The sequence below is a fragment of the Drosophila melanogaster genome, chromosome 3L, assembly GCF_000001215.4.
Source record: "Drosophila melanogaster chromosome 3L".
Taxonomy (NCBI): Eukaryota; Metazoa; Arthropoda; class Insecta; order Diptera; family Drosophilidae; genus Drosophila; species Drosophila melanogaster.
In genome coordinates, this window is record NT_037436.4 from 12,107,720 (window position 1) to 12,127,714 (window position 19,995).

Below are 19,995 nucleotides of genomic sequence, written 5' to 3' on the forward strand. Positions count from 1 at the left end.
CTTGCGGTCCATTAAATCGGGCGGCACATTTTGCCTGTTTTTTTGTTTTTTCAGCACATGTTTTTCGAATATATTCAAAGTGAGAGTGACCGTGAATTTTTTTGTACGGTTTTCGGGCATTTCGACTTGTGGTTCGTATGATTAATGTTAATTAGTTTGCCACAGGAAACTATGCAAATTAAAACCGAAAACCCAAAAAGAGGCAATAATTAAGTTGTATGTTTGGTCTGTGCAGAAAAATTATGATTTCATTTGCAGATAATCCCATTTGCTGTAAGTTTTTTTCTTTTTGCGGTTGGGGTCACCTGGTGGCATAATCATCCATCTTAAATGGGTCTTTGCTGGAAGACAAAAGACACGAAGGCAGATGATTTATGCTGGCAAGCGAATTTGTTTGGTTTTTGTCGTAGATTGAAAAGAAAATGGGTTATGTTATTAATCAATGCTTAAATGTGGGTTATATTGAGAAAGTTTTTGAAATGAAATTGGGTAGCAAACACGTGTTACTATTTAGTAAATTCGGTTTTTTGTTTAAACTTGATTTAGTAAATCTGTCATTATTCGTAAGTAAGATTTATTTTAAATGCTTTGCCGTTCCATAGGCTGATTTTAAAAATTGCTGGCCTGCAAATTGCAAAATAATAATAATTGCCAAAGCGAACTCATCAGCATAATTAGGGCCTCAATAAACGATTCATAGACTGGACAATTTATGTCATTACCCAATGATCAAGGAAAAGAGAGCTTTAGATAACAGAACGTTAATGTTCGATAGTTTAGTATTCCCTTTTTAACATTTTACATAAATTTTTTGAAATAAAATTTGTAAAAAAAAATGTAGGCTTCTTAGTAAATCAAAAATCGTCAAGTATCCAGTACCCTAAAATAATTAACACCCAACTTTAAAAGGTCCATTATTTATATAGCTTTTCAGTTAATATTTCATGAAATATAATGACACATTTTTATTTAGTTTCTTAATCGAAAAAAAATTTGTTATGCTTTCTTATGTTTAAAGTTTTTATTGGGACTCCTATTTTCATGACCATAACTGTTTGGCGGCCACTGCCATCCTATATGGCGTTGCATAACCGCCAACAATGTGCACCGTTATCCGGGTTGCTAATGAGGAGACGTGGGGAGGTTGGGGCAATGAGGTAGTGGGGACTGAGAAGAAAGCTGCTCGTAAGTAAGCAGCGCACGTAAGAGCGCACCGCAAGATCCGGAGATCCAAAAGAACCAGAAGCACGAAGAAGAAATGTGCATATTAAGATAAGAATGCAATGGTCAGTCGGAGAATTCGAGACGCTGAGTTACCGACTGCCCCAAAAGAATCTTTCCAGGCATGTATCGAGAGTATGCACACATCGGCTGTACTTCATTCCGATGTTGCAACATGCCCAAGTCAGTGCAACTGGCTGAGACTCGCCTCCCCCATCGCAAGCGAAGATTCTGCTCCTAGAGGAGGCCCCCGTCAGTCTGGTTCTGGTTCTCCTCTCTCTCCCCCCTTCCCTTCCCCTTCCATGCCGCATCTTTTGTGGCATCGCCTTAAGCTCCGAAATGGGTCAATTTAGTGACAAGCGATGCGGTGCGATGCAGTTGCACAAGTCCCAGTGACAAGTCGCCGTCTCCGGGCGATTGAACTGCACCACAGATGACATGCCACATGGGGCAGAGAGAAAAACTAGTCCGATTCAAGTCTAGTTATAAGTTTTAAAGATTGCATTAAGCATAGGTATACATTCTAATAATCGCTACATATAAATCCTTTCTTTTGTAATTTATTAAAAATTTATTTTATAAGAAATTCTGATTATTTTCTGTGCAGAGGCATCAGCACCATATTAGTAGCACATCATGTTGGGCATGTGGCACGAACTTTCTCTTGTCCAATAGCAAATAGCTCAAGCAAATGCTAACATAGGACTTTTAAAAATAGTTTATTATACATAAGTCCATATGCTATACATTATAAATGAACAACAAATTTATAAAATATTTATAATATATATATTTTATATCAGCTTACTTATTGTGTCATTACCAGCGGAGTAATTAGTTTCCCATAAATTCCCCTAGCTGATATTAAAAAAACGATTATGTTTGTTTACAGGAAATAAATAAATATAAAATATATTGGTTTCACAAAAGTCGCTTTACAGTTCAAGTTCGCTGATCTTGAAACAAAGAAACAAGAAAGCGAGATAAACGAAATTGAAAACCGAGAACTGTCGCGCATTTTAGGAAGTCGAAAGATATAGACCTATATATATCGGAAGCAGATAGTGTGGGGCTCTTTTGCATATCGCCCAACACTCGTCCACCCACCACAACCAACATACCTGAAGTTAATCAATTAAGCTCGAGAATTCGAGAATTATGGGGTCAGTACATGCCAGACTACTGGTGGTTTACGTGGGTGCCACATTTATTATTATGGGGCTTATTCGATTTTATGGCGTTCTGCTGACCAAAAACAAAAGCCAACGATAATTGAGGTGGTGGTGGTTGCGGATACATCAAGGCACAAATAAATTAGACCAACTTTGTTGGCTCTCAATTCGCTGCCAACTTTATCAATCGAACAATTATATCTTCTAGTGCCCCGAACTTTTATTTTTTTTCGGTTTTGTGGCGGCGCTGCACGCAAAACGAGTCACGATTTAAGACGCGGAAAAAGGAACTTTGGAGCCGGCCAGAGATTGGCGAACACAGCCTCAAAAGATGACGCCAATTCCAGCCCAAAACTGAACCGAAACCGCCTAAACTTATTAATTTAACCCACTTTTCGGCTCGTGTCGCAGCCCAATAAAGCAGCCAAGAGAAAAGATTGTCTAAGTAGATCTGGGATGCTTTCAAATGATGGCGACAAGAAAAGAAAGTCTAGTTAGTTCATCGGATAGAAGGAAAATGGGAAAATCTTGTGGAACATTAAATGCAAACTGATATATCATAATAAGAGCGTAGAAAATAATATATCTTGTTATTATCATAAAAACAAACAGATTCTTCTTTAAATTTAAAAAAAAAATCGTTTTATACTAAAAGAATACGATTTAATATATATAATGAAATATACAATCTATTTATGTTTTCTTGCTGATGAATAAAGTGCAAACATTTTGTATCTACTTGAAAACGATCTAAAAATGTTGTCTAGGTCATGTTATTAAAATGTTAGGCTAAGCTCAATCTTAGGTATCTTTCGTATAATAGAAATACTAACGTAGATACATTTGTGCCTACGCTTTAATTATCTTAACTAATTACCTTTTATTTATTTTATTCTTGATCATTCACATGGAAAATATAAATTTTCCAAAAATATAAAAAATGTTTTAAGTTTTAAGCTCTCTTAAAGCCCAGAGAATTGGCAAAAGAGAAGAATCGCAAGTAAGTCTTTGCGAAGAGAGTCTTCGTGCAGAAGAGAGTCTTCGGAGAAATAAGTGTGTGTATGTGTGTGGGAGTGTAAAACCAGTTTGTTTGGCGGTGCTCCATCTCTTTCCCCCCTCCTTATGTTTTATGCACTTATGCTGTGCCAGCAACTTTTAAATTAAAAGCCGTTGTCGCGTTTTCCATCGTTTTTCTTTCTTCTTCTTCTGCGGCTCCTTCTTCGTTTTCTGTTCACTCTTTTCTGGGTCGCTGTCCTTGTCGCGCAATCAAAACAAACGCGCTTTTCGATCGTTCTTTGTTTTTGTGTTTGGAGTTCTTCTGGTTCCTGTTGTTGTTGTTGTTGTTATTGTTGCGGTCGATTTTGTGGTTGTTGTCGTTGGGGGGTTTTCTTCCTCTTTCCAGCTCATTAAACTTTTAACGGCTACTGTTCCCTTGTCGCCGACAATCCCCCTCCCACTCGCACACACGTTAAGAAAAAAGTTATTCTTATCAATTAGATACATTGATTTCAAGGCATCCAAATCATAAATCCTAACAATTGCCTTAAAAGTAAATAAGTTTTAGAATCTGAATTTATTTTAAAGATATTTTTTCGCTGTGTAGTTTAAAATGTATTAAATATATATTGCATACTTTTAAACGCATAAATGTATTTTTTTATTTACTTATTTTTTTCTAAATTAATTTTTTTATTTTTTTTTTGTTGATTTTTTTGAGAAACAAATTAAAATTGTTTCCAGTGCACAAACGTAATTAATTTCAATGGCCGCGAACTGTTTGGGGCACGTTCAATCGTTCTGATAAGCCGTCTTATTGGTTTTGTGTTTTGAGCGGGTTCTACGGTTAATTGACTTTCCTCAAAATCAAATTAGTTTTTAGCCAACTTAGAGTAAGGGGTCTTACTGAAAAAAAGAAAAGAAACTTGTAAAAATATTACCTAAAGTATAAAAACTAATTTCAATATGTCTTTCGATCTTGTGGTTCTATAAGCTACCTTTTTATTATGCATGATGTTATTTAATAAAATGTTTATACCAGCATTGGTGGAAACAATAGAATAGTTTGTGGAATGGTTCGACTTCGATGATGTGAACTTAATCTTAGGTATCCCAAAGTCGAGTTTCCAGCACAAGGAGAAAAACTAACCGCAGCTGATTTCTTAGGGAAGAATCTCCGTTGAATCTCCGGAAGAATCTCCATTGGTTATCTTCAAACCTGACTTTTTACATATGGCGGGATAGTCTCATTTAATGTTGTTCACAGTTAGATTGAGTTGATAGGCCATAGGAAATTATTTGTTATTCTCTTTTTCCCAGAACTTTTAGCCCACCTCAAGATGGTCGGGTAAATTGGGTTAAGCTCAGCCCACGAAGTTAACTGATTTTGTTGGGGCTTGTCCGCCTAATTGAAATGTACATATGTCTAAGGTTTGGGTGTAGCTGCTATCTCGAAAACAACTTCATCCTATTGGAGTGAGTATATCATAAGTTTCGCTAGAGATACTAATTACGTTTGTGAATAAACAAGTTGCTTAGTTGTTTAACTGACAGTTATGAAGGCTTCTAGTTGCAACTATTATTATGATATCTTCCTAGATCCTTGACATATTCATATAAAAGTAAGTTTATACCAGGTTATGTTTACTTAAATTTATAATAGATAAACATCCTGTTAAATAGTTGGTCATGTGAAAGTAATATTCCGCCTTTCTGATTGTTGTGAAACCCGTGGATTTTCCCAAGTCTGCGGTTTCGGCGACTTCTTTGGGCCAAAAAAAAAGCACTTAAGCCTCGTTTGGAACGCTTCAGCTGTGGCACATTTATGCAGATTTTGTTCGGCTTAGGCAGGCATATATGCACATATCTTATCTGGCTGCACCACCCACCCACACACCAAGTGCACCACACACAGTCCGCATAAGTTGTGTTTCTTTACGACCAGACTTGTGTCAATATAGTTATGAAGTGCACTGAAAAAAATGTTTGTAAAAAAAATGTGAAGGAAATGGTATAAAGTTAAAAATTATAGAAACACAGCATTTAGAACATGTTGAAGCCTAATATTGAGATATGATATATCTACAATAAAATACATACTAAATTAACATTAAAATAATGAAACTTAACTTATATGTATTATTCATTTCCCTATTCTATTCAATATATGTTTGATTATATTTTCTGTGCATGGATGCCACTCTTGGTCGCCGACAGAGCTGTTACCATGATCTGCAGTCGATTTAAAGATGCAAAATGCAATAATATAATGCAATCCAGCAAATTGTGGATACACCCATACCACCCTGCCATCCTGCTGATCTGAAAACCAGTTGGAAACACTCACAGAACAACGGACCGACATCGACCCACGTCAAGGAAAGGGACATGGCCAACATAAATGCGATTCGAGAGATACACACTGCGATCGCTGGGGATCCCAAAGGCTGTGGGGATATGTGGATATGTGGGGATACGTGGATTTGTGCCGTCTGTCACTTCTGACTGAATGGATGCGCGTCGAGTGCGCCGAGCCCATGACAACATGCAATCAAGCGCCAGCAGGCATATCCAACGGATTCGGATTGGGCTAAGGCATCAGAACACTCAAAAAAATAAATATAAATTAGTAAAAGATGTATTCTATGACATTTATGAGAAAGAAGGTCTTGAACATAACTCAATTGGGTCATAATTCCATAAGAAATGTGTTAAGCAAAAATAAAGTTTTGTTTTTTAGCTCTTAACGTATCAAGTAGTTTGATCCTAAACTATATTATTACCTATGTATTTTTTTATTATCTTTCTTATTCCCTTGGATTATATGTACATGCTAAAATTAACATTCATTTGCATTGAAAATGAATAAAATGAATTTCAGAACCTTTTCCGTTCGTTTAGATGATCGCATGAATCCTCATTTCATTTAATTGTCTTTTTCTGCCCATCAATTGCTAGCAACAAAGCGCGTAGGCCAGCAACAACGACCATCGACCAACTGGCAACATGCGGCATGCTGCATGGAGCATGCAGCATGCAACAGACAACGGACAACATTCAACAATGCGACATTGCACGGGCCTTAACTTAAATTATGCGCCAAACAAATAAGGTTTCGCCCAGTCTCAACTTCGGAGCCCGTCTCATAATGATGCCATGGGGCCATCGGCAAGTTGTTAATGTTCATGCACTGAAAGTATATATTTAATATTAAAACGAAAACTATATGCTAGCATTTAAAAATTGTTCAATTTTATGCAAACTTATTGCCTTACTACTAAATATTCAAAGCTTATATTGCTTGAAATGTTTTTTTAGTTTATTGATTGGATTTTTTTTGAGTGTGGAACAGTGGCTGTGTAATGTCGCCAGTTGCACAAAGTCATGGCCACAGTTGTCGGGCTTTTTCCTCCAAATGCGATGGGGTTGCCGAGCGGATGGCAAAAAAGAAACAATGTCAGCAACCGCAAGAAACAATTAAGTTGGCTCGACACAATGAGGAAAGCTACGATCAACAAGACAGTTGGATCACCGACTTTATGTGCTGCTGCCTGAATTGGACTGGGATTGGGATCGGGATCGGTACTAGAATAGAGTGGAATGGATCGGTATGGTATGGTATGGTATGGAGTGGAGTGGAGTAGAGTGGAGGGAGCCGTGGCATCATAATTGCAGTCCCAGTTGCAGATTTCCTATTTCCTATGAAAAAAATTTTTACACATTTCCAGATCGTAAAATTAAGAGTTTTGCATTAATGCGATATATAAAGATGCTTAACATATATGATACTTATTATAACTATATCGGCTAAGATATTTAACTTCTTCAAGTAAATGAAATTGTTCTACCTTTAAAGTGCATTCAATATAGCCCTGATATTCCTTCTTATCTGGGCCATCTAACAGCTGCTGCTGCTGCGGCACGAGCCAAAAGTCATTAAAAAATAAAAAGACTTCTCGATGGCAGAGAGCAGCTTTTTCGATTAAGTGACAGGTTAAATGCTAAACCATAAGTTTTGGCCACAAGCAGCTGGCAATCACCGAGCACGAGCCACAAACTTTTGCAGCCGGCCGAAATGCAGGAGCCAGGAGACTACACTGAGAATTACAAATTAAATGGAGCAGTTTTCAATGTATTAATCTGTGAAACAATGTCTGAATTTTTTCCCAAATGAATTGTATTGTTTTAAAGAATGTAACATATTAATATATGGACAGACTGATATTGTAACCCTATTGTTGGCCGGATTTGTTCACTTTTTCTCCATGTGAGAACGGCAAGAGTCGGAAGACAAGAGAATCATTCGAAACCGGTTGCAAGTCTCCCACAGGCACCTTCTGTCTGATGCGACGACGTGCGTCGGTCCAACTATAACCATTAGTCGCAATCTTTGGGCAATTGTCGCTGATTGCCGTCGTCCGTTGTGCCTTGTGCTTTTTCCAGATACAGATGCAGATGCAGATGCTGTTCGCAGATGCAGATACATTTGCTGCGGCAAATGCCTGCTGACCCATCTTGATTAGCTAAAAGTGCGTGCGAAATCCACATAGAATGACATCTGTGGTAATTGTCCTTACATCAATTCATTTCAATTAAATGATCTTTATTGTATTAGGAGGCAGTGCCTAACAAATATAAATGCTAAAGCAAATGAAATGCACTTCATTTGAATTGGTAAAGTAAATAAAATAATTGATGCAAGAAAATATGTATTGAAGAGAGATATTTTTGTTGGAACACTTAGTTTTATTATTGAGCTATAAGCCAAACAAGAGGACTTTGATACATTTAACTTAAATCGCGTTTGATTTACTGATAACGTTTACTTTAACAATATCCAAATTACGAACATTTGAAGTCTTAACTAATAAAAACTTTTAAATTGCCCGCCATTTTAACCAGGGCTGCGTATTAATGTTAAATTATCGATAAGCCAAACCAATAAACAGTGTTCAAAAACTTCACTAACTGCAACAATCGATATTACTGCACATCTATCGACTCTTGTTGCATCTCTAGGACAACAGGAACAGGAATTACAAAAGATATTTTTCCACCAATTATCAAAATAAAAACACAACAATTCACGCTATCTAGCGCTGGACACAAAAGACCGCAACGTAATGCCGTCCAGAAATATTGACGATGCCGCCGGCGCCAAGGAGGTTCACCGAAGTACAAGGAATTCACTGATCGGCCCGAAGAGCAAGCGAATCGCCCTAAACAGTCGCAATCGCAGTCTTGCTGCCGCCGAAAAGAAAACTCAGTCGCAGCTGTCATTCCCGCCAAAATCGGAGTACGAGAAGTTCTACGAGACCGTCTTCCTGGCGGAGGATTTGCAGCCGGAGGAAGTGAGTCCATCGCCCCACATGGGTTGTTGGGGTACTTACCCGGTTTTACCGAGTACAGCCACACACCAAATATCTTGTTTACCTATCCCACATGGGTGGCAATAGACCTGTTTACCTTTTCATAATGTGTTTTGGCACTACAAAGCGAGATTCGTTAAAACATGTGATAGGATATCAAATTTGACCTAATTTCTGTATGAAAGTCCACTTCAGTTACATAGTCCAACATGGACCACTAGCGAACATACTAAAATTCTAATTAATCACTCAGTAACCATGCTTCTAAACCAACTAACTCTTCTAGAATATAACACCAGAACGTCGTAAGCCAGGACCGCGCATGAAGAGCTCACTCCAAGCCCTGTTGAGCGATGAAGGATCACCGACGGGACCACAGCGAACCGCCAAGATAAACGTTGCACAGAAAATGGTCGTTGAGCCAGCGATCCGAGCCAATGGCATCTCGCCATTGCCCAAGAATGTTGGCAAGGAGGAAAAGTTTGAGGACTACTATACGAAAACGGAGCGACACGTTTGGAAAAAGGATGCGGAGAAGATGTTGCTGCAACTGTGGGCACAGCATTTGAAGGATTTTCGTGGAGAGTCCAAGAATGTGATCATCTACCGGCAAATGGCTAGGGAGATGAGTCAGTTTGGGCCCAGCCACACGGAGCTTAAAACCAAAATGGACAATTTGTCGCGAAAGTATAGGTGCGCTCTTATATTTTGCATACCAAAAGTTTTTATTTTTATAGTATATTAACTTTTATATTGGTATTTACAGAATAGAAGCTGAGAGAGTTCGGGAAACTGGAGTGCCATCCAAGTGGGAGCACTTTCATAAGCTTCAAGCACTTCTGATTGGCACGAAATCAGTTGATGTCTTCGAAGATATTACCGCCGAAAATCCAGGTAAAGTCGTAGTGCAATAAATGCTAGTTATGTCATTATGTCTTAAAAATACGCTAATTTTACAGCTCAAGCTTTGTTCAGCGATGAGGATTATGAGCCTGAGGAATTGTCTTCATTAAAAGACGAGCCTATGGCCGGGGACGATGGGAACGTATTCGAAAGTGATATGGTTGCTAGCAAAGCCATGAAAAGAACGCGAACTCCCTCTCCCAGTATTCCGGAAATCCCGGAAGAAGACGAGGAGGAGGAGGAGGAGGAGGAGGATGATGACCACATGAAGGATCTCTCCCCATCGCCAATTTCAAAATGTCAGACAAAACGGAAAGCATCGAACAACCATTCGGACAGACTCCTTGAAATAGAGGAGGAAAAACTGGCGATCGAGCGAGAAAAGCTGCAGGTTATGAAGGATGCACTGCTGGAGCTAAACGCATTTCACAAAGATATTGTTTATTTGCTTAAGCATAACAATCAGTAGTGTAAATATTAAGTGTTATACGTAGAAGTAGCGTGGTGTTACTTTTTCAGCAAAATATACAACTAAAACAGTGAATATTTAATGTAATATTGCTTCAACTTCAAATTAATCTAAATATATATATATATATTGTAAAAAGCTAGATTTTGCATTGTTATGATCTTACAAATTAGTTTCTTAAGTAAAAATAAATGCAATGAAATTATATTTTACTTTTTTTAGCAAAACTTTAATTACTTACTTTACTTTAATATTATAAATTTGTTTTAAATCGTATTTGTTACATTTAGTTTCTCAATTCGTAAAATGTTTTTTTATTTGTATTTTAGATATAATTTAAATCGATATCATAGAACTATCGATAGATATATGAAGCCAATACCGACCATTTCTAGAAAAATCGATATCGAGCTGCTGCCCATCTCTAGGCACATTTTGTTTATACTTTTCGAGCGTAAGGACGACATGATTGAGGCCCGCACGATGCAGGACGTATCAAAATTCGAATCCAACCAGGTGATCTCGGCGAAGGTGCTCCGCGGCGAGTACCGGCTACTACGACGCAAGCAGCGCGGCTCCGTGTGGAAGGTGTATCGGGAAATCGTGCGCACCGATGGTGCCATAATCAATGGACTCTACTTCTGCACGGGCTGCAAGCGCGTCATGCGATCCTTCAACACGTCCAATCTGCGCACCCACAAGTGCCATGTGGACTACCTGCGTACCGAGGAACTGTGCGAGGAGGGGATCGCGGAAATCCATCCCCCTAAACTAGACGTACGTACAACGACGCCATTAGAAGTCAATAGTAGTCCAAATTACCATGTCTCACTTGCAGGATTCGTTGGAGCGCCGCCTGAGCTGGAACTCCTTTCAGCCGTCCGAGTGGTCATTCCACGCGGTCGAACTGCTGCTCGAGCTTTGGGCAAGGCACTGCGTCGATTTGCGAGACTCACGCAAGCGGGTCCAGGTTATCTGGAAAATGACGGGCGAGATGAAGTCACTGGGTTTCACGTTCACGGAGATAAAGAACAAAATTGATGACATGGGCCAACAGTATCGGTAATAAGTGAATATACTTATTTAAGCATATTCCTTATCTAATATTACAATTTATTTCAGGCGAGAATCGCACATGGAAAAGACAACTGGACACAAATCCCAGTGGGAATACTTCGAGACCATGAAGATGATATTTAGTTCCGATCGTAACATAATTGACAATATGCCTCTGGATAAGTCTGGAAGTGCACCCAATACGACCAGCGAACACAATTCATTTGGCAGTCAACTTGACGAACCATTGATAGATAGGAACTACTTAAGGTCCCAAAAAGTACACCCTGGAGAAGGGGATAGCTTCGATATGAACGAATATGCGGATGAAGCACAAGAAGACGTGGATGAACTGCGTATTCTGAAGGATAACATAATCAGGGAAATCGAAGAGTCGTCCACAGTTCATTCCCAGGAAAACTATGAAGACGAGCTCGATCAACAGAATTCCAAGACCGAGGACATGAAAATTGCTAAGCGTCAAAGAGCTGCCAGAATTATGGAAATAGAGGAGGAAAAGCTGGTCATAGAGAGGAAAAAATGCAAACTGATGAAATTTTTCGTGCGAGAGATGTCGTCGTTTCATAAGGACTTCATGGATCTTCTATCTAATCCCAAAGGCGGCGCACATGCATAAATACCTGTTCGCGATTTGAGTGATTGCACAATAAAGTTCATTTCCACCGTTATTAACGTAAACTTAAAAGGCATCACATTCAACGAATTTTTAAAAAAATCATGTAACAGAAAGTTTAAATATCTCATTTCGGCAGTCACTCAATTTTTTATTTCAAATACGAATAAGTATAAAATGATTTGTGATTCATTGCGTTTTATTACAATTCAGCAGATATGTTTAAGATTTAATAAAATGAAGTCGTAATATCTTCGCCGTTTATATAATTTATTTATATATAAACCATGTATATCTGAAATTTGAAACGAAAAGTAGTGAAATAACTATTAATTTGATTGGTTTTAGAATATTTGTTGTAGATGACATTATATGTATTTTATTTTTTTAATTGTGTGGTTAATATTTTTTCTTTTCCTATTAAATTAAATTCGATACATGGTATTACATAGAATGTCGATATCGATTGTAATCGAACATCGCAACCAACTCACCGGTGATGCCACCTGGTTCGGAGCTCTGTGTTTTTAATTTTTTTTACTATGACCATAAGGATTGCGAGGCGAAATATGTTTTTCATACACGCCCCCGAGGAGGAGAAGTGCATGGAGGCGCAGCTGGACATCCTTATGAAGATCAACTCCGGTGAATATCGGCTGGTGAAGAAGAACAAGCGCAGTTCCGTTTGGAACGTCTACCGGGAAATCGCTCGTCCGGACGGCACCAAGTTGAAATGGCGATACTTCTGCATGGGCTGCAAGCGTGTGATGCAGAGCACCGGCGGCACCACCTCCAATCTGCGCATCCACAAGTGCCACGTACGGTATATCAAGCAGAACGGCCATCTCACCGACGGCAGTCACTCCTACGACCATGATCCCGCGCCACCAGCTAGCCAACCGTCGCCGCGCGTCCAGAAACCGAAGACCAGGCGGCCGACATCCTATTCTACGCAGTGTGAGCAGTTCTATGAGGTCACCATGGATCCGGAGACCCAGTACAGCGATCTGGATGATGAGATTGAGGCTTCTTTGGAGGAGGAGCAGACTGTAAGTACTGCACTTTTATACCCATACAAGTCAAGCTGAAACTACATAATTTAGATTATCCTGCAGCTGAAATCAAAACGTGAATTGGAATCCTCCCACTCCAGACCCCTGCTGAAGCTCTTCTCCGAGGAGAACTTGTCGACTGAACCAGAGGAGCCGGAAGACGAGATTGAGATTGTGGAGGCGGAAGATCAGGTGCCCATCGAGCTGGACCTATGTGACATCCAACATACTACATCCGATGCTGGCGGTGAGGCAATCGAACCCAAGCCAACGGAAAGTGTCGCCCAGTTCGATGCCAATGCCATTTCCGAAGCGGAATCCTATGCCAAAGCCTGGGCTCACGCCTTCCTGCGGCTGAACGAGGACCAAAAGTTCTACGCCAAGCGCTCCATAGATGAACTACTGGTCTTGGGTCGTCTGGAGCGACTGAGCATTTCCACGGTCACATCCTTGACCACAAACCTGTAGCACCTCACCATGCCAATACCGCATATGTAAATTAGCTTAAGAATTTATTTATATTGCAGACTCAATGATTTGCTCACTTAACGTAGATCCCCAATAAATAAATAATAAAAATTAGAATAAATATATAAAATAATATATTCGATAGCGATTTAAGTAAACATTTATAAACTACACTTTAGTTTAGAATTTACACAAATAAACAATACCAAAAAGTGTTTTTCAATTTTTTTATTTTTTCCAATACGTTTTTAAAGTTTTTTTTTTTACTTTCCTTTGTTGCCATCTTGCGTTTGTTGTATATTTTTGCATCTTTTACAGTTTTTTTTTGTATGTTTGTTTGCTGTGATTTACATGATTTCGTTCTTCTGTTTGTTTGCTCTGCTTTGCTTTCATTTCTTTTCGCCCGATGGCTATGGTTCTCGATTTCGGATGATGCATAAATGGGACAAAGTGGTGGTGTGGTTATTGGTATAGGTTTACGTTTTTAATGATCTTTAAATCGAGTAACTTAGAGTTATGGGTTTGCTTAACGCACAACGGGTAACAATGCTTTCAAGAATAAATAAATAAAAAATGGTAATAATCATTAAAGTAAATTGTATACCGGCGCCATCTAAATTGCAGTGTAATTGAAATTTATTTATGTTTTCGTGTTTGGTTTGTTGGTTCATACAATAAAAATTCCACAATTATGCAATTTTTTGACGACGGCCAGGCTTGATGGAAATTTTATACAATTTTTTGTTTGTTTTTGAATTTGATTGAAATTTTGAGGATGTTAGTTTTGTTGTGGTATGAGTTGTACAATTGATTCTCTGCCCTACGAAACTAAACAAAAAGCAAACAAACCGAAAAAACGCGGCGGCTCATTTAGCAAAATTTGCTGCAACATTTGCTGATCTTATTGCACCATGATGTTGCATTGGTCGCTGATGTTGAGGATGGGCTGCTGCTGCTGTTTTTCTGCGATTGTAGTTATATACTGCGGCTACTGCTGACGATGTTTTTGTTTGTCGGTTGACGATTTAGATCCTTTCGGATCCTTTTCTATGCAGTGCTCTCTGTGGTTGTATTTTGCAGCTCTTGAGCGCCGTTCTAGGAATTTGAACATGGGAAAACATGGCGAGGGGGGTAGAAATCATTAACGTAAGTACAACTTCAAAAATAAATCGAAGGGATGAAAGCAAAATGCTGGTTTCGGTTGTAAATTAAGTGTGTGTGTGTTGCTTGTTAGCCAATTAGTCACAGGTTAGGTAACTAAAAACTAAATGTATTAGAATGTTATGTTAGACCCAAAGCCTCCAAGTTAAGTGTAAAGTGTTAAATGTTAGGGTGGTTTCTCCGCTTTATCGCTGTTTCTCTGCTTTTGGTGTCGGTGCGTGTGGCTGCTCTGGTTGTTAGTGGTTATTTACGAATGCATCTACACAATGCACTTTAGTTAGTTGTTTAGTTTTTAAGACGCCTTCACCATGTTATTATTGTAGACCTTGTTGTTATGCTTGCGACTGACTGTTGCTGATGTTTACTAATTTAGATGTTGTTATCGTAGGTTTGTTTCGGCGAAGATGTTTCAGTTGTTTCTGCTGTTGTGATGATGCTGGTGATTAGTTCATTACCTTCTCTGGCTGCTGCTCCGAACCACCGCCAGGGCCATTTGGTTTCCTCTGGCGACGTGGACGTGGCTGTTGTGGGCGTGGCGGTCCCTGGCCTTGAACTGCAACAGAATAATATTAATAATAATATATACCAATTATCTAATAGCACAAAGTTCACTCACTGTATTCTCCGCCGTCGCGGCGTGGTGGCGGTGGACCATTGTTGAAGTTGCGTCGGAAGAAGCGCCTCTGGGGTCCGCCCGGTGGGCCTCCACCGCGACGTGGTCCCTGACCCTCGCCGCGCTGCAGACCCTCGGGATTCTGATCGTGGACACCGGGCTCGGCGCTGCCGTCACCGCCGCCCAGGCCGCGTCTCGGCTGACGCAGATAATAGTTGTTGTAGCGCCGGGGGCCACCGGGAGCTCCACCAGGCGGTCCTCGGGGGCCACCTCGAGGTCCTCCGGGCGGTCCACCGGGTGGTCCTCGGCGGAAGTTCTGTCGTGGTTGACGCGGGCCGGACTGCACCTGCTGCTGCGGCTGCCCGTCAACGATTGGTGCCGCCTGCTGCTGTTGCTGCTGGGCCGACGATTCGGCGTCTTCGCCTTCCACTTCGCCATCCTTGCGGCGATTCTTCTTCATCCAGGGACGGAAGTTACGGCGCTTGTCCGCTGCAAACTGACTGCCCCGCACCGGCTCACCGGAGGGACCGGTCACGTTGGCCGCCTCGTTGCCCTTCTCACCAATGACCACGTCGAACTCAACGACCTCACCGTCGCCCACCGAGCGGACCGCCTTTTTGGGGTTGTTCCGCGCAATGGCGCTCTGGTGCACAAAGACATCCTCTCTGGTGTCGTTGCGGTTGATGAAGCCGTAGCCGCTCTTCACGTTGAACCACTTGACGGTGCCGGTGACTTTGGTGGCTGCAATGGGAAAGAGTAGAAATTATAAACAATTGGGGATAATAGTGGGATTCAATATTTTTGGCGGTACTTATTCTACAAACGTGTGATCATTTAATTGATTTCAATGGTATAATACTTGTTTGGGATCAGTTGCAATCATTCCTTTATCAAATATTATAATCCTTTAAACATTATACATGCAACAAAAATATTAGGGAACAGTAGGGATGCACAGCGAGCTGACTTCTAAAATACAAATAATTCTACATAAGAAACTTAAATTATACAAAAGGGGTAGTTTTGAGATAATACTTTGCATTTTTTTTTTATTATAAAGGAGGGGCAAAACGCAATACATCTGAAACTAAACTAATACGCAGTTTGAAAACTCATTGAAGCGTGCAATAACATTGAAAGACGTTTTATAACCACAAATTATTGGTTAACAATTATTTAAAACTATGGTTACCAAAATTTCGAATAAACCATATAAGTATGCATATAATATGTTGATTTACGCGAAAATATAGTGGCATCCCAAATTATTTGGCAATATATTGTAATAGTCGCCGAATATTATTGTATCTTATTGGTTGCATTATGGTCTCGTGTTTTGAAATCGCCTTATAGCCATGCTTCCATGCGTTTTAGTGTGTGTGTGCAAATAGATGTACCAAAACAATGAACACACACATCCACACCCGGCTGTCTGCCCTCTCGTTCGCACTCCCGCTGCGCGCGCATTAACAAATTGGGTTGCCCTGGCTCGCTCTGCATGTGTGTATGTGTGTGTGTGTGTACACCTATGGGGGGGCATTTTTTAAAGAGGCGAAGCGGGTGGGGTTGGTGGTTGGGTGGGTGGAAAGACAGACGACCGGCAAAAGGCAGAATTTTCAATTTGGTTAGCCGGCGGCGCGAGCGTTCGTGCACATACATATATACATGCGTTGCGTTGCCTTTGGCCGCACAAAATGGCCGACGCGCGTATATTTTAAGACTCAAAACACACACACACACACGCATACAGGGAGGCATGTTTCTTGTTCTTTTTTCCTCCTTTTTTTCATTGCTATTTTGGTAGCAGCCGCCATGTGTTCGCGGCACATGAATGAAATTGGTTGGGAATTGGGTTTAACATGCGAGTTTCAGCCTTACCGATGACTTCCTTGGTGGGCGGAGCGGGCTGGCCCTGCTGTCCCTGCAGCTCGTCCAGCGGCTCCTGCTCGTGATCCTGCTCCTGCGGATTCGGCGGATTCTGCTGCTGCTCCGGCTGCTGCTGCGCCTGCTGCTGTTCGGCGGCCAGTGGCTTACTCTCCGCGGCATCAGCCATCGTTTGTCGTGGTTTTGTTATTTGTTGTTCGGCGACGACGAAAACGAAAAGCGGGAAATGCTGCTGCTGCTGTTGATGATGGTGGTGCTGCTGCTGCTGGTGTTGTTCGTGTCTGCCCGGCTGGTATTCGGGGTCTTGGGCACTCTCTCAACTGCCACTAACCACTTTGGATGTTGTTTTTGAGTGTGATCTTAAAACACTCGCCACTCGCAGGGTTTTCTTTGCCTTAGCGATTCTATTTTGTTCGCAAGCTCCGGAAGTGAAACATGACAGCCGGAGGCAGGGTTGCTGGTGATCGGACTATCGATGGGTGCTATCGATGCTCTGATACTGGGGGTCTCCAGTGTGCTGTTACGCGCGGAATGTTAAGCCATAACAACATAAAAAGCCGTTACATTTAAATTTACAAGAAAGGTTAATTGGAATAAATGGTTAAATTCATTAAATGGTTAGAATAATATAAAACTACAGTTTTATCATTAAAATGTATAAAACAACATGTCCAACTAAACAGCGGTGAAATTTATTGAAAACTTAGTATAGTATTTACAATAACAAACATATATGTACCTTTTATTTAGTAATTTTTAATATTTTTAGTTAGCTTGTTCTAGCTTCAACCGCATTCCGAAGTGTCTGTCTCCGCCAAAACCAATGAGCGTGCTCCACTGCAAATCCCAAGCAGCTTATGCCAATCCCCACGGACCAGAGATAGAAGGCGCCCTGCAGGATGTCCAGAGTGAGAACCACCTTTTTGTTACGAATCGCCAACTCGTTGGAGCCGGAATCCGTGTCCGTCTGGTCGCCCAGATCCTCGAGAAACTCCTCAGCATCCGGCGACGCACCAACCCGGGTGATCAGATCCATTTGACGCCAGTGCTCAAAGAAGCCGTGCTCGAGGAAGCCACTGTACAGAGATTCCAAGCGGTGCAGAAAGGGCGATCCTCTTGGTAGGATGTAGGTGCATATCATAGAGCGCAGATATTCCCGGGCGATGTGGTAGGCTGGTCGCTCTGCCTGCGAGTCATAGGTGATGGCCAGAAAGTCACGGGCGTGAAAATCCCGCATGATAAAGGCCGCTCGTCGATCCCTGCGCCGGACCACCGGCTGGTAATAGGATGTGGCTATTCCCAGTGGCAGCTGGCGACTACGGTTCTCCAGCAGACCGTATTGGTGCTCCGTCAGGGCGCTCCTAACTGCGTCATACATCGTGGTCACCGCATAAATGTGCACATCCAAATGTACCAAATCGTCCACTCGGTCCACCTGCTCCTCGTAGCTTGGTCGCACAAATCCGGACTCCAGTTTGGCAAAGTAGATGGTGGACAGGACGTAGCTGAAGAGGATCCAACCCATGAGGAACGTTCTCATCGAGCTGAAGGAGGATAGCCTGCCCGCCGGTTCACCCACATGTGTCTTGCCGAACATCTCGAGAATCTCATACCACGTTGCCTGAAACTGGATGACTCCGCGACGGGGAATTCTTCGCTGCAGACGTTGCATCACCCAGAAGACCAGCACCACAACCAAAAGGGTGACCAAGAGCAAGTACCACACAGTTCGCCGAAAGACACGCACGAAGATCAGGTACTCCGGCTGGATTGCGGAGGCGGGCACGACCAGGTGCAGGTTGCGACGGGTATAGGGATACAGCACCTCAACCGCTGGCCAAATGCAGTCGAGCACGAAGCGGGAATTGGGTGCAAAGTGGGTGTGACCACCGACTATGTCGCTGACCACGCCGGTGTAGTTTCCATTCGGAAGGCAACGACCGTAGGATTCGTTATCCTCCGGGAAGACATATGTTACTGAGGCATTCAACATCTCGCCAACAACTCGGGCCGCCACTCCATCCACTGCCTGATAGCCAGCTGTCTCCACAGGACTCCTGGGCATCGCCATCAACGGATCCGTAAACATGGAGAAACGCAATGGGTAGCCGCGCAAGTCCTTCACCTTTCTTGCGTACGGCACTTCGCCATCCAGCCGCTGAATCACTTGGAGACCACCCCAAGCAAAGGGATCAAAGTCAAAGGTGCCATTTTCCCTGCCGGTAATGGCCAATCCGTAGAGCAGCTTCTTGGCCCAACTGCCGCGAAAAAGTCGCAGTAACTGATGCCTTCCGGCATTTGGCCAAACAAACAGATACTTGTGCATATGCTTGCGCCTCTGGTGAGGATTCAACATGTCCAGGATGCGGCGTACCAAGGAATCACCCTTTTCGGCAGCCGGAATTTGAAAGATGCTTAGGCTGTCCGTTCGTCTAAATGGTTCCAGCTCATGTGCTTCCATGTTCCGTGTGATTACGGGCAGTCTACTGCCCACACACCGATAGAGATCCAATTCCAAGGCAGAGTAATCCGCATCGAAGGATGCCGGGCAGCTGGCACAGCGGTACAGATAGGTCACCTGGACATTCTGCTCTACGGCTATGCGACAGGCAATCTCGGCAAGGGCATAAATGCCAGGAAGATACCATTGGAGCAGCAATCCAACCAAAAACTTCATGTTCTACGAGCAGACTAACCAGTGAAATATCCTTTGGGTGAACACAACACCTGTAGAGGATTTCCCATGGGAGCCGTAATTCCCAATTAGGAAAAGCGATGCGTGAGCAGTTCATTAGTTGGCTAATATTTTTGGGGTAACTTGAAAAAAGTTATCAAAACTTGATTTCTACAAAATAATTATAAAAGGAATAAAAGGACATTACAGAAAATGAATGAAAGTAAACGGAAGGTTTGCAATAAAATGGGTTTTTTTTTATTTGAGTTTCTAAAAAGCAATAAGATTATGCATTTATAAAAGAAATCATTTTCTTTTGATTA

The 19,995-nt window shown here is 41.6% G+C and overlaps 5 protein-coding genes across 7 annotated transcripts; 3 read left to right on the plus strand and 2 right to left on the minus strand.

The window, feature by feature from the left end:
* Positions 1–8,381: 8,381 nt before the first annotated feature.
* Positions 8,382–10,336, plus strand: vers (versatile). The gene is made up of 4 exons (NM_140288.3): positions 8,382–8,740; positions 9,045–9,451; positions 9,525–9,652; positions 9,718–10,336. Exons 1-4 carry the CDS (start codon positions 8,513–8,515, stop codon positions 10,128–10,130), a joined length of 1,176 nt encoding a protein of 391 aa, NP_648545.1. The 5' UTR covers positions 8,382–8,512; the 3' UTR covers positions 10,131–10,336.
* Positions 10,337–10,537: 201 nt separating this feature from the next.
* ssp (sunspot) lies at positions 10,538–12,070 on the plus strand. The gene is made up of 3 exons (NM_140289.3): positions 10,538–10,907; positions 10,969–11,192; positions 11,253–12,070. Exons 1-3 carry the CDS (start codon positions 10,596–10,598, stop codon positions 11,821–11,823), a joined length of 1,107 nt encoding a protein of 368 aa, NP_648546.1. The 5' UTR covers positions 10,538–10,595; the 3' UTR covers positions 11,824–12,070.
* Positions 12,071–12,299: 229 nt separating this feature from the next.
* On the plus strand, positions 12,300–13,466 carry CG11560 (uncharacterized protein). 2 transcript variants are annotated; one of them, NM_001316463.1, is made up of 2 exons: positions 12,300–12,869; positions 12,924–13,466. In NM_001316463.1, the coding sequence occupies exons 1-2, from the start codon at positions 12,363–12,365 to the stop codon at positions 13,338–13,340; spliced, it is 924 nt and encodes a 307-aa protein (NP_001303392.1). In that variant the 5' UTR covers positions 12,300–12,362; the 3' UTR covers positions 13,341–13,466. The 2 variants fall into 2 exon arrangements, with proteins under 2 accessions (NP_001303392.1, NP_648547.3); NM_140290.3 differs by having other exon boundaries at positions 12,936–13,466.
* An 88-nt stretch (positions 13,467–13,554) lies between these two features.
* On the minus strand, positions 13,555–17,431 carry yps (ypsilon schachtel). Of its 2 annotated transcripts, NM_079309.4 has the most exons (4): positions 16,993–17,431; positions 15,118–15,855; positions 14,957–15,054; positions 13,961–14,435 (listed from the first exon to the last, which is right to left on the minus strand). In NM_079309.4, exons 1-4 carry the CDS (start codon positions 17,165–17,167, stop codon positions 14,388–14,390), a joined length of 1,059 nt encoding a protein of 352 aa, NP_524033.2. In that variant the 5' UTR covers positions 17,168–17,431; the 3' UTR covers positions 13,961–14,387. The 2 variants fall into 2 exon arrangements, with proteins under 2 accessions (NP_001246730.1, NP_524033.2); NM_001259801.2 differs by having other exon boundaries at positions 13,555–15,054.
* Positions 17,432–17,767: 336 nt separating this feature from the next.
* Ir68b (Ionotropic receptor 68b) lies at positions 17,768–19,675 on the minus strand (the record flags this gene model as incomplete). The annotated part of the gene is made up of 1 exon (NM_140291.1): positions 17,768–19,675. One exon carries the CDS (start codon positions 19,673–19,675, stop codon positions 17,768–17,770), a length of 1,908 nt encoding a protein of 635 aa, NP_648548.1.
* Positions 19,676–19,995: the final 320 nt, after the last annotated feature.

Bases quoted from the DNA above. Each gene is read 5' to 3' on its own strand.
- CG11560 (NM_001316463.1), top strand. From the start codon at position 12,363: ATGACCATAAGGATTGCGAGGCGAAATATGTTTTTCATACACGCCCCC. The intron at 12,870-12,923 runs GTAAGTACTGCA...TACATAATTTAG, and splicing joins CTTTGGAGGAGGAGCAGACT to ATTATCCTGCAGCTGAAATC.
- ssp (NM_140289.3), top strand. From the start codon at position 10,596: ATGATTGAGGCCCGCACGATGCAGGACGTATCAAAATTCGAATCCAAC. The intron at 10,908-10,968 runs GTACGTACAACG...TCTCACTTGCAG, and splicing joins TCCATCCCCCTAAACTAGAC to GATTCGTTGGAGCGCCGCCT. The intron at 11,193-11,252 runs GTAATAAGTGAA...AATTTATTTCAG, and splicing joins GACATGGGCCAACAGTATCG to GCGAGAATCGCACATGGAAA.
- yps (NM_079309.4), bottom strand. From the start codon at position 17,167: ATGGCTGATGCCGCGGAGAGTAAGCCACTGGCCGCCGAACAGCAGCAG. The intron at 15,856-16,992 runs GTAAGGCTGAAA...TTCCCATTGCAG, and splicing joins GCCCACCAAGGAAGTCATCG to CCACCAAAGTCACCGGCACC. The intron at 14,436-14,956 runs GTAATGAACTAA...TCAAATTCCTAG, and splicing joins CGGAGCAGCAGCCAGAGAAG to AACGGCGCTCAAGAGCTGCA.
- vers (NM_140288.3), top strand. From the start codon at position 8,513: ATGCCGTCCAGAAATATTGACGATGCCGCCGGCGCCAAGGAGGTTCAC. The intron at 8,741-9,044 runs GTGAGTCCATCG...TAACTCTTCTAG, and splicing joins AGGATTTGCAGCCGGAGGAA to AATATAACACCAGAACGTCG. The intron at 9,653-9,717 runs GTAAAGTCGTAG...CTAATTTTACAG, and splicing joins TATTACCGCCGAAAATCCAG to CTCAAGCTTTGTTCAGCGAT.